Source organism: Neophocaena asiaeorientalis, unplaced genomic scaffold, assembly GCF_003031525.2.
Source record: "Neophocaena asiaeorientalis asiaeorientalis breed wild unplaced genomic scaffold, Neophocaena_asiaeorientalis_V1.1 scaffold37, whole genome shotgun sequence".
In the NCBI taxonomy this organism is placed as follows: domain Eukaryota; kingdom Metazoa; phylum Chordata; class Mammalia; order Artiodactyla; family Phocoenidae; genus Neophocaena; species Neophocaena asiaeorientalis.
In genome coordinates this window covers 2,517,443-2,530,995 of record NW_020174269.1, presented here as the reverse complement: position 1 = coordinate 2,530,995, position 13,553 = coordinate 2,517,443, and the positions used below count along the sequence as shown (strand labels likewise).

Here is a 13,553-nt window from a genome sequence, read left to right as displayed (position 1 = left end):
GCTGTAAGGGGAGGGGCGGCGGCCCGGCCTTGAAAGGGCTCCCGGGCGGGGCGGGGCCGGGAGGGGCAGGGCGGGGCCCGTCTCGGCCAATCCCGTCTGAGGCCTCGGGACGCACTTGGTCCCCGAGCCTTGCCCTTGAAGGCCGGACTCCGACTCTTCCGCCGTTTTCTAGCATCTGCCCTTTCTCTGAAACGTTTCCCTCCCCTAGATCCGGTGCTGGAGGCTGCTTCTCCCCGAACTCTGCGAGGGCTTCCTAGGCCCGCAGCCCAGCTGACTGGCTGCCCAGGCCTGCCGGCCCAGGCCTGCCGGCCCCGGCCTCGGGGTGGAAGGACCGTCTGGAAACTGCTGCACCTGTTAGGGAATTTGTACCTATCTTCCTTCAAGAGCCCATCCCTGGGGCCCCGGTTAGCTGTGGAGGATGGTCCCTTCTTCCCAGGGCCCTCCCCTTTTCCCTCTCCCCTCTCCCCTCTCCCCTCCAAGCTAAGGAAGACATGTAAAGCTCCCTCTCTCCGGTTTTTAATCATGCTCTGAACCAGGGACCAGGACATCTCCTTCCAGCTCGTTGTCTGGGGCCTGGATTCAGGGACAATCACCTGTCTCTTCTAGATCAGGCCATCTGAAGTAGGTTGCTAGACAATCTCACTTTATATCCACACCAGCTTAATTTACTACCCAGAAGGTCCTGCAGGCCATCGCCCTGCTTAAAAATAGCCCTCCTTGGAACATACACCACAAACCAGAAAAGTTGACTGTAAATAGCAATGACCTCCCAGGACCTTGGACTGCAGCCCTGTATTTCAGCTGCCCAGGCCTCTGGTGATGGTCACGTACCCAGCTTCTATGGCCACGTGCACAACACCAGCTGATTCCTTTCCCTTCCTTCTCAGGACCCAATCCATGTACAGAGGGGATGATGGAGCCCAGGAATAACCTCCCACCTAGAGGGGTTCTCTTTCAGAGTCTCCACCTCTTTTAAATATGACCCAAAGCAAAAAACAAATATTTTACCTTTGCATGGGGGTACTGACTGGGAGAGTGCATGAGAGGGCCTTCTGGGATTGGAAAGTTTCCTGATTTGGGAGCGGTTGTATGGGGGTACACACATGGAAAAATTCCTCAAGCTGTACACTTAAGATTCTAGCACTTTACTGTGTATTGGTCTTACCTCAGTTAATATATATGCCATCATTATAACCTAGCTTACAATGAATTGAAATTTTTACAAAGTGATACCCTTTCTGCATATGATATACTCAGATATCTTCTAGGCTCTCCTACGTTCTTTCATTAAACAATTGCAGATTGGGACCAACCAAACTGTTCCTCTAAAGAGTTAAGAGTTCCCAGTGTGCACGTTCTGTCCTAATGGACCATGGTCCCTCCGGCTCCCCTGGCAGAACAGACAGCAAGCTAGAGGTCCGTGGGGCTCACCAGCTGCTGTTTCGCTGTTTCATGGCAGTTCAGGCATCAGATGAGATAAATCCAGTGAGCCTGAAATAGCCTAGATCCCAGATCCAGAGAACGGCGAGGCTTTTGAAGAGCATGGAGGTGTAGAATTTAAAGGATGGCAGTTGCCATCTTTCTTTTTTCCCAATTCCTTACTAATGGACATTTAGCCTCCCCCCACCTCCCACACCTTACCTCAACCCCTCATATTTTACAGTGTAACTTTACATAAGTTAGTAAGTAAGGTGAGAAGAGAAGTTGGGATCTTATTAAGAAAAGGGGTGTGGTATCTTCTTTTGGGGGCCTAGTCATCCTCACGCTTACGATAAATGTGGTGTGATGGGATGGCAGCCTCCACAGGTGACTCAACAGAAATTCCAGATTTCCGAAAATCCTTCAGATGTGATCTCTGTCATATGACACGTACTCCTTTCTTATCATTGCCAACTCCCTTCAGAGGGTGAAGGCTCTTTCCACACCTAGTGGCCAGGGTGGCCATGTGGCTTGGTCTTGCCATAGGGACAGGAATAGAAGTGAAGTGTTTAACTGCCCTATCACTTGCTCTAAAGGAGATCTCCTGTCGTGGGCTTATTCTCTTTTCTGTTCCCGAATCCAGCTGGAGCCTGGATTTAGCAGGACACAGATTTGACCAGTAGGCAAGGGCGATGCCGTAAGGAATGACCAAGTAACAAGAGGAAAGGAACCTGGGTTCCTGAATCCCCACCAGGCTGATTGCTCATTTCAGAAATGGAAAAGGAAACCAATGGGACAGGAGAGACCTACATTCTTCCTTTCCTCAGTTCCCTCTCGTGCTCAACAGCTGTGTCATGTTTCCTTCAGCTCTAAATGTTAGGACAACTTCATCTACTTGAAAAAAGTTTAAGTATTTTCATATGTATTATTCCACATAACTATTGCAGTAATTCTAGATGGCTCAGGGGCTCATCCAGGGTTGGAGCCAGTGATGGCTGGGCCAGGCCTCAGCACCTTTTCTCTCCACAGCCTGTTTGTCAGCTGCCATTAGGTGAACAGAGCTGTTTGGACAGTAATGAGTTCTGTGCCTGGAGGTGGTCAAACCTGGGTTGACGATGGCACAGGAAAGGCGTAAGCCCTGGAAAGACAGTGGAACTAGATGACCCTTAATATTTATTTGAGGTCCTCCAAATTCTCTAATATTTTGGTACCTGCAGCATGGCTTCCTCTAAACCTTTTCCCCCACCGAACTTCAGAAGCATAACAAAAGAATATCTGAAGGAGCCCATTGTGATGAAAGAGACAAGATAGAAAAATGCTAAAAGAATCAAATGAAGAGACTAAGGAGATTTTGGAGAATTCGAGAAAGGCAAAGTTTAATTTGCATACAGGCATAACCCACACCTCACCCGGCAAGTGTTAGGCCACAGCACAAACCCCTCTGGCGGAGTCACAAATGTCCATAGATTTGCAAAGCAACTGGACACAAACAATATAATTCTCAAAGTAACACATGGGTTTGTCCATCACACACACATACAAATCACAAAGAAATACACTTAAATCCTCTGCAGAAGAGAGATGAGGATGGTAATCAAGTTACCTCACATTTGGACAGCACTTTACGGTTTACAGTCTAATCCATTTTGCCCTCATGACAGCCCTGTGAGGTAGGCAGCACAGGAATCACTATTAACTCCATTTCACAGATGAAGAAACTGAGGATCAGAGAGGTTTCAGCACTGGCCTAAGGCTCTAGATGTAGATCTGAGCCTAGGACTCAGGGCTAGGATGCCTAGTCCAGTGCTCTTTCACAACTGCCTTTCCATGGAAAACTCAACGGTGGTGTCAAAGACAGTGGTTCAACATCATTTATTGACGAACTATTATTTTTCTTGAGCAAGTGAGATCAAGTACAATCAAATCAACCCTAATATTAACGTCATGTGGTGTGGTAGCCAAGATGAATAATTTTCTGAATCATTCATGTGTTTATACCTACAACAAAATGGTTGTTTTCTACTTTAGCTCTGCCCTGCCTTAATTTTAAGTCACTGACAGACATGGAGAAATGACACTCTGATTAGATTTCATTGACTCAAGTCTTATTACCAGGATTCACACAGTGGTGTCTGTAATCAAGTCATTATTTAAAGCTACAATCTGTTGTCTTTCTGAAATGAAAATGAATCCTATTCACTTACTCCTTCCGGCTGTGGACATTAGCCTAGCTCTATCCTTTAGCCATAAATAATATGTTATCTTTTATACCATTTCAACAGCAGTAAAAATGATAAACTTCACAGGCTGGTTTTTAAAAAATCTTATAAAGTGAAGGGAAAGGTTTTTTTCTTCTTTTTTTCCCATCCAGGGGGAATAAAATAAAACTTTGAAAAGCTAAATAAAATCCTTTATTTTAAAATAAAAGTTAATTTTATTAGGAACAACCCCTCTATTGCATTACTCTTTTTAGTTAAGAATTTAAAAGTGGCCCAATCATTGCTGACCCATGGTCTTGTCTGTTATAGCACTGTGAGAAAAAAAAAGAGGGGCGGGTCCATCATCACCCACACTCCAAACTGGAACATAAGGGAGTTTTCTCTGCAAAGGTATTCAGTATCTGTACTGAAATTTAGCAAACAGTAGTGGGGACTTGGTGTCAAAGCCAGTTGAAAATACTGCAACAGTTGTTTAAAATTCCCTCTTTAAATTCCTTCAGAGAAACACTAAGGAAAAGCGACAACATTCTACTTCATTCCTAAATCTGTGTAATATATTGACTTATGTAAGAGATTTGTCCCTGTAGCAAAACCGGATGTTTTAGTTAATAACCAAAGGCATCTCCTAAAATCCCCAAGATAATTTCATTGACAGTACAAAATGTGGGTATTCATCTGAAAGCAAGAAACTGGATTTTACTTCTGATTTTCTGGGTTCATTTTGCAAGAATATGTGTTCCCTACTTGGCTGTTAGGGGCTGACCTCACATCTACTCATAGAAATGGGTCTCATATAATAGAATATAAGCAGACACAGCCAGGGGTGCACGCTCCAACAGTCACACAAAGCTTGCAAGGCAGAAGAGGATGGGTGCTTTAAACAATCAAAAAGAAACCACAAATTGCTCTTGGGGATTTTAAATGTGACCAAATTGAAAAATGCACTTTCCTCTCCCAGCTGGCCCCCAAATAGTGCAGGTCATCAAAAGCAACTCCCTTGGAGGTGGAGTTCTCTCTCTTGCAGCTCCAGCAAGGCTTCAGACTCTACGAAGCAGAAGGAGGGGTGTGTGACTCTCAATAGAATGCAAAAGGTCAGCATAGACTACTGACAGTGCCCAAAGTTGACCACTGGGGGGCGCTTCCAACATTCTGCAGGAAATAGGCCTGAAAGCTTTGGGTCACTAGTTGAGGAAAACCTGTATGCCAAAAGGGGAGAAGTATTTGGAAATTCCTCTAGTTCCTATTTTTCTCTAATAAGAATGGCTGCGGGCTTCCCTGGTGGCGCAGTGGTTGAGAGTCCGCCTGCCGATGCAGACGGATACGGGTTTGTGCCCCGATCCGGGAAGATCCCACATGCCGCGGAGCGGCTGGGCCCGTGAGCCATAGCCGCTGAGTCTGCGCGTCCGGAGCCTGTGCTCCGCAACGGGAGAGGCCACAACAGTGGGAGGCCCGCGTACCGAAAAAAAAAAAAAAAGAATGGCTGCATTGCCTCTGCAACATTTGGGTCAGAGAATTAAGGGTCCAAACTTCCAGGGACAGTGCCCACAGAACCACACCCTCCCTTCTGGAAGACTTTGGGGATTCTAAGGGCAGAGTCCGATGCATCAACCTTTCTGCATGTTGCTCTGCCTGAAACTACTATGTGTGTGGTCCTTTCACTGATTTGTCCTGATTTTAGTTCACCTTCAAAACTATGTTTTTGCACCAAGAAAGTTAACCTTTACTTTCTTATTCTTTTGCAAGACTTTGAGGTGCTTGGTGCAATTGACATATATTAGTTCAAACTCTGTTTCTGAACATTGAGAAACAAATTGTAAGTTATGCATTGTTAGGATCCAAACAACCCATGCTTCTTATCATGCATCAAGATGCATCAACCTCTTATTTGAAATTAAAGAGAAAAAACAAGCAACTTTTTTTTAAAAAAGAAAAATAAAGCATCCATAAGTCACCCTCCTTGGGTTTAGTGCTATCCTGTTGGCTAATATGAGCTATTGAAAATATTTTTGGAATGGTCTTCAAATATTATAAGTATTTTCTTTTACTTACTTGATATTTCACTATATAGTTATGTACAGACATGGCCCTTACCATGCAGGAAAAATGTACATTCTCCACCTCTGTGGGACATTATCAGTTCCCTGGGTCTTATGAGCCAGCAAGTTGAATTTATTAGTCAGCTGTCAGCTCTAACAACATAATTAAAGTGCAAAGAAAGAGAGAAAGCAGCCAGGTCAATTTTTTTTCATTGTCTGCATCAATATGCTTCATGCCTGCCAGATGCCATAGGCTCAGGTAACAATAACTCTATATCTTTTCTCTTCTTTGAAAGCAGAGGTCTCCCTGAGAAGAGAAGAGGGAGGTAAACATGAGATAGCCCTATTTCTTCAACAACCAACAATCCTGGGAGAAGCAAGGTTGCTTTCCCAGCCTAGGGTAGGAGGACTAACCCCTGCATTTGGTTTTCTGACACAAGGGCTGTTGAGTGGTTGGGTCCATTTCCCATATACTTACAATATTTTCACTCAGAAATGTCTCAAAATTTAAAGACTGAGGAAGAACCGTCTACCAACAGCACACGGAAGGGTGGGTTTTAAAAAGAAAATCCCACTAAACAGCTTTTTTTTAAAAAAAAATACAATCAACGTTCATAGTGAGGCTAAAAATGATTTGTGTAAATCAGAATAGATTCCCACATTACCAATGGCGGGGGGCAGCCGGGGGGGTGGGGGAGGGAAGAAAACAAGCACAGCAAGGTGCAGAGATGATTTTTTAAGTGTATCTTTTCACTTAGCATTGAAACCCACTCTTCCCTGTAGCACTTTGTGGCCTTTTGTCATATTCCACAGTTTTGCCGGTGAGGTGCGTGGGCATCGTTTTGCAAAGCCTGCACCTGTCTCTCCAAGGGCATTGGCTTCCTGGTCTCCACAGCCTCAGGAAGAAGCCCCCCACTCCTCCACCTCGAGAGAGCCACTGGCTGGGCTCCGCAGGGGCACGGCTACTGAGTTTTTAATTATGGAAATGTTACGTACAAATCCACTTGACTTTCAACCTGTCTTCCCTGTCCTGTTGCCTAAAGACTGAAAGAGCAGTTTCAGAACATGCCATTCCTCCAATATAAATATTTATGATGCACTGAGGACCATGCACATGCTGAGGACTGAAATTGCTTATGTGTCGGCCCATCCCTACAGAGGCAGCCTCGGCTCTTCTGGAAGCCTGTAACAAAGGAAATGTAACAGAAGCAGTTAAACCCTAGGAGAAGACTGGGAGGTGCACTGGGCCAGTAAAGTGCTAGCGAAACATCACAAGCCTTTTCTATGGACCCTCGTCCCCGAGTTCTAATAGAATATGCAGCAGAGTTTCAAATTCCCCTTCTTACCTGCTTCATTAAAATGGCTACCAGCACCTCCCGTCTTATATTCCCTCATGCAAATGTGCCCTCAGCTTTTCCAAATATCAATCTCTTCACCTTCCCACCCAAGTCTGAAGCATCTGTCTTCCACTCCAACCAACTGGGCTTCCCTGGCTGGAGACAGAATTCCCGTTTGGTTCCATCATCTTGGGGGGACAAAGGAGACTGGCTTCGTCTCCATCACCCCCGTCCTCCCTGCACTGTGGGAGGCGTGGCATGCACAGTTCTGTCCCTTCTGCTTTCCACGAAAATTCCACCGACTCAGGGCAAGGCTGGATCGTCAAGCAGGGAGCCGAGGTTCAATTTTTAGAGACAGCTCATACAGTGTATCTTCATCTATGATGAGGGCTTTGTCAAGCAAGTACTGAGTGACCTGGAGAAAAAAGGGGAATCCCCACTTTGAGTTTTTTCACAACACCAGTACGTACATTTTCTGGATGGAACCCGACACAATTCAACGTTTTCTCCTAAGCATTGAAATACTTTAGGTAACTAAAAAAATTATGAATATATTCTTACTATAAAAAAAAAAAATCACACATCTCTAGTCCTCTGTCAACTCTCACCCCCAGGCACTGCCCTCAAGAATTGCCACTGTTATCAGTTGGCTTGTATTCTCCCAGACATTTTTCTGTGTCTTTCTAGACATTACCATGCACTTAACAGAAATCAATTTTTCCCCTTATAAGTGGTATCAAAACGATACATTTTATTCTGCTTTTGTCAAACTAGAAGTCGTGGAGAGCTCCCCATGTCAGTACAAAGAGCTCTAACTGCTGTGCACCATTAACAGTGTCGCATATCAGAGTTTATTTAATGATCTCATATCGATGGGTGTTTGGTGGCTGTCAATGTTTCACTATGACACAAAGTTACAGTGAAGTCCTTGTTAGCATGTTTCCTAGTGCTAACATGTGAATGGTCCTCTAGACACTGGAAATGAAATGAAAGGAAAGGATATGGAGATGAACATGTTGGAACATGGGGTAGCTCCGTGAAAATATTTCTTTATTTTTACTGAGATATAACAGACATAAGTAAAATTAATAGCTTGATTAGTTTTGACAAATGTAAACACCCATGTAACTTAACATATATAGCATGCTAGAGAATAACTCCATCAGCCCAGAAAGTTCCCTCATGCAGCTTCCCAATTGACCTGCTGCCAGAAGCAATCGCTGCTCAGATTTCTATCACCACATGTTCTGTCTGCTCTAGAACTTCACGTAAATGGAATCACACAGTATGTACTCTCTTGTGTCTGGCTTCTTTCACTCAGCATAATGTTTTGAGATTCATCTATATTGTAGTGTGTTTCAGTGGTTTGTCCTCTTCCATTGCTGAGTAGTGGGTCCAATGTATAGATATTCCACAATTTGTTTATCCATTCATCTATTTATGGACACCTGGGCTGTTTCCAATGTTTGGCTATTATTAAGAAATGCTATAAACATTTTATACAAGACTTTTAACGGGCATTTAATGGGAAGTTTTCACTTCCCTCTTGGATAAATACCTGGGTCATTAGGTAGATGCATATTTAACATTTCAAGAAACCTCCAAATGACACAGTTTTTCCAAGAGGTTGTACCATGTTACTCTCACCAGCAGTGTATAAGAATTCCAGTTACGTGGTATATCAATTTTTAATTTTAAAACGTAATATAAAATGACCTCCAAAACGGTTGTACCTATAGTACATAAGAGCACCTGTTATCCCATACCCTAACTAATGTTTGCTGTTATCAATATTTTAAAAATTTGTCTTTCGATAGCTGATAATGATGCTTCATAATCTGCATTTTTTCTTATTAATGAAGTTGAACATTTTCCAAATATTTGTTTCTTCTTCTGTGAGTTACCTGCTTATAGCTTTGTCAATTTTCCTATTGAGTTGTTTATGCTTTTCTTATAGATTTATAGGAATACTTTTATTCTGTCTCTTTGTTTTACATGTTACAAACATTGTCTCCTAGTCTACTGCTTGTATTTTGACTTTTGAAACAATTGCCCTTTGTCATATAGAAGTTTTAGGTTTTGATTCAGCAAAAACTTTATCAAGCTTGTCTTTTACAGATTTTGCATTCTGTGTTTAGGGTCTTTCAAACCCAAAGGTCATGAAATTTTGTCCTATATTTTAATAATTTAATATTTTTTAAATATTTAAGTAGTGAATTCATCTGGAATTTATTTTTGTGAATGGTATAAGACAGAGAGCCAAAATTCCTATTCCATTTATACAACGGTCAGTTTCTTTCTGGTGCTTTCTTTAAACGTCTCCTTTATCCCATATTAGATTTTCATATAGACAAAATCTGCATCTGGACTTTATCTTGCTCCATTGAGTTTGTATTCCTGTGCCAATATAGTCCTGTTTTATTCAGTACAGTTTTAGTGTCTGTATCTGGTAGGGTAAGCTCTCCCTTACTCTTCTTATTTTTCAAAAAGTCCTTATTTTTTTTGGCCTATTAAAGCTTCCTTATGAGTTTCATAATAAGTATGTCAGGTTCCATGACTAATAGGGATAATTGGCTGTGAGTTATATGGGAATCTTCTGTCTCACCTTCTCAATTTTTCTGTAAAGCTAAGATGATTCTAAAAAATAACGTCTATTAAAAAATGAAAAGAAAAGAAGGAAAGAAGGGAGGGAAGGATGAAGGGAGGGAGGAAGAAAAGAACAAAAGTAAAGAAAGAAGAAAGAGGTAATAAAGGCCAGTTATGGTTGGGATGGAGCGAGGAAGGGGGTATAAGACGTGATATGAATCTTGAAAGATGAGTAGGGACCACATAATGCAAGACTTTTTGGACATATCAAGATTTTTTTCTTTCCTTATCCTAAGAGCAAAGGGAAGCCAATAAAGCAAACAACTTCCACTGTGTGTTTCAGAGAGTTCTATCTGGCTGTAAATTTGTAGAATGGATTTGCGTTCTGTAGACCAGGTAACAAATATTGGTAGTTTGGACCAGGGGTGGTTCCAGCTTCACAAGAAATACAGGATGTAAAACAGATAGAATTTGATGATGAATTGATATTCTTTTTGCTTTCTTTCTTGTTTTTCTCACTCAGAGTTACCAAAGGTTTGTCTGTTTTATTGGTCTTTTCTTTGAGTCAGCTTTTGGTATTATTGATCTCCTCTACTGCTGTTTCCAATGAATTAATTGCCACTTTTTTCTTCATTAAATTCTCTTACAACCACACAATATTACCTTTGGCTGATGGTCTATTCGATAGGAAGTCTGCTGGAACTGGCGTATCTCTCTGATGATGTGTGATATCTGACAGAGAAACAACAAGAGCAAAGCCTAAGTACTGCCCCTGTGCTGCAGCACATTCTTCTGGGAGCCCGTCCCAGAGAAGTCAGTCCCTTCCTCCAGTGAGGTATCTGGAGCCCTGTCCCATCATGCTCCAGGCCCCAGGGCTTTCTTGTCCTTTAACGAGCCACACAAAATGTTAACAGCAAGGAAATACTGAATTCACCATCAGGGAAACAGCTGGCATGGGGCGGCCTCAGGTTCAGGAGTGGCAAGCCCTGGGTGCTAGTGTCCATGGGATCCTTGCTTCTAACTTGGTGCTTAGAACCCAGCTGTCCAGCAAGAAGCCTCAGCACCTGTCTATCACTGGTCAGTCCTAGAAAGTCATCCCTGGAGCTTTATTCCCTACCCTCTTTGTCCAGACTGCAAGCTGAAATGGACCTGCGAAAATCTCCTGAATCACAGGTGTCCACCACCAGTGTCCACCACCTCTTCACCTCGAGCGTAAAAAGCAGTGACCTTCCATGACGTCGCCTCTTCTCTGTAAGCCACTGATGTAACTGAGACAGCCTGATTGTATGAAATTCTCACCTACCATTCTCATCTTGGAGAAATTGACGAGGCCTTCCTCAGTAAAGTTTGGTGTTCCTTCTTCAATAAATGCCAGGTCTGTCAGGTACATCCCCAGATAAGGAACAGCAGGGGGGTTACAACTGCAAGACCAAGAGGTACTGTTGTCATGCTCATTCCCACAAGTGTCCACTTACCTCCCGATTTAAAATAAATAGGAAGCAAATGTGCTGCTCTCACCCTGAAGAATGAAGTCTTTTCATTCCATTTTCAGAAGCACACTCACGATATGCAGAGTTTTAAATATGCCTCACGATAGAATATGATACAAAATTACAGCCCATGCTTTACTATGTGTTTGAGACAATGGTATTTCAAACAACAGGTTGTCTTACAGACAAATACTAACGTTTGCTAGCGAGACTTGCTTGCAGTATTTATCTGCATTGGCCACACTTCTCTGAGGGGTAAAAGCATGTAGGAAAACCCCATGCCCTCACCTCATTAAAGTGCAAACATTCCTTAAAGAAGTGGGTGGAAAAAAACATCAATGTAATTAGAGCTTGTAAAACTTGTTCTCTGTTTTAGTTAGTACTTAAATGTTTTAGAAGGTATAGACTTAATTAATATCACAACTACATGCTAAAGTGAGACCTTTGCTGTTTGGAAGGGGGATGAACTTGTTTTTCTCAAGATGTCTAGAGGCTGAGAATATGGCCTTTTGATCCAGAGTGAACTGGGTTTGAGTCCCTGCTTGACCACTTACTAAGTGATGCAGGGCAAACTCTCTGAACCGCAGTTTCCTCGTCTGTAAAATGGAGACAATAAAACTTATCTCTTTAGTTTGCTGTGAGGCTTAAATTAGACACATCAAGCACTTCACATAGAGTCTGTCATTTAGCAAGTATTCAGTGAATAGTTCTTGTGCTATTGTTGTCACTGTTGTTACTATGAGTCTTTCTTTCTCTCAGGGCATCACAGGACAATATTTTCCAGAGTAAGGCAAGTATGTGCAGTAGATGATAAGAAAACAAGTTGCAAGAGAATACGTTTTATTCTCTCTCTCTCTCTCTCTGTCTCTGACTCTGTACACGCGCATGTGTGTGTGTGTGTGTGCGTGGGTCTGTAGAAAGAGAGAATGATCCAGCAATAAAATGTCAAAAATACATAACAATAATCAATAGGCACTGGAATATTTAAATTAAAAAAATCACAGGAGGGCTTCCCTGGTGGCGCAGTGGTTGAGAGTCCACCTGCCGATTCAGGGGACACAGGTTCGTGCCCCGGTCCGGGAAGATCCCACATGCCGCAGAGCGGCTGGGCCTGTGAGCCATGGCCACTGAGCCTGCGCGTCCGGAAGCCTGTGCTCCGCAACAGGAGAGGCCACAACAGTGAGAGGCCCGCATACCGCAAAAAAAAAAACAAACAGGAAATCACTGTGTTTAGATTAAGAAATACCAAGTCAAGAAACTCTTCATAGTAAAAGAGTTTTATTTACTCTTTATGTGGTTTGATTTACTATGGTGATATTTTCTTCTTATTTGGAAAGCTCTGCATACCACGAGTATGTCCATAAGCTACTTACTTACTGTATCCACAGTATTCCAAATGAAAAGGGAAATCAGAAAAACACCTATGTGATGGAAGTTGTTCCCATTTGTTTTTCTTTTCAAGCCAAAGTAGGAGGTAAGTGACTATTTGTACACTATAAAAATTATATAAACATATTTGTGAATTATGAATAATTTAATATTAAGATAGACATACTTTTTAAGGGTTTCTCTGAGATTTTTAAATCTTCCTTCAGATGAAATAGTCTTCTGAAGCTTGTCCATTAGAGCCTTTGTCTAGAAAGAAACAAATAACTTAGTATGTCATGAAAATATTCCTGTGGTTTGGTAAGGTGGTAAGTTACCAAAAGATGCTCAGTTCTCTTCTACAGTGGCAGTTACTGATACCTTTGCCAGACTATTGTGATGTGATATGACTTTCAAAGTACAGAGGGGGGCATTATATTTAAATTTAATGTTTAAAAAAAGGAGGAAGAACACGTAAAGAAAAGTGACTACACTAATCATTGAGCCAAAAAGAGAGAAAATGTGTAGAAAAGAAAAACCGTAATGCACAAGAAACTTAGGAACTTAAAGAACTGAAAAGCACATGTTGAATAGGGAATCTTAAAGGAGAAGTCTTGTGTCAGGCAGTTTTCATGATGAATCTTTTCAACTGTTAATTTCCAAGTCATCAAAGCACATATTCTGTGCTTGGCTATGGACTGACCAATACCGACTCTGATGAAATGTGACATGTGTGTGACAGGATAATATGCTCTTTGTATCCAGTGCCTAATGGCTGGGGCCACCACCGCGTTAGAGGGAGGCAAAACCCAGCCATGACCAAGGGGTCAGTGTCCAGCTTTTGGATTCTGATATAGCTGTTTGAAGCCCACTTTAAAAATACTATTCCATAAAGACGCAGACGTAGAGAATGGACTTGAGGACATGGGGAGGGGGAAGGATAAGCTGGGGTGAAGTGAGAGAGTGGCGTGGACATATATACACTACCAAATGTAAAATAGACAGTTAGTGGGAAGCAGCCACATAGCACAGGGAGATCAGCTCGGTGCTTTGTGACCACCCAGAGGGTGGGATAGGGAGGGTGGAAGGGAGACTTAGGAG

At 42.5% G+C, this 13,553-nt stretch overlaps 1 protein-coding gene across 2 annotated transcripts in view; it reads right to left on the bottom strand.

Moving 5' to 3' along the window:
* Window positions 1–5,026: 5,026 nt before the first annotated feature.
* RASGRF2 (Ras protein specific guanine nucleotide releasing factor 2) overlaps window positions 5,027–13,553 on the bottom strand; it is a 235,745-nt gene continuing 227,218 nt past the window's right edge. For both annotated transcript variants that reach the window (XM_024755700.1, XM_024755701.1), the window contains exons 24-27: window positions 12,643–12,722; window positions 10,901–11,018; window positions 10,261–10,329; window positions 5,027–7,426 (exon numbers count right to left, since the gene is read on the bottom strand). In XM_024755700.1, coding sequence (XP_024611468.1) covers window positions 7,334–7,426; window positions 10,261–10,329; window positions 10,901–11,018; window positions 12,643–12,722 — 360 coding nt within the window. In that variant the 3' untranslated portion in view covers window positions 5,027–7,333. The remainder of the gene's footprint in view (window positions 7,427–10,260; window positions 10,330–10,900; window positions 11,019–12,642; window positions 12,723–13,553) is intronic.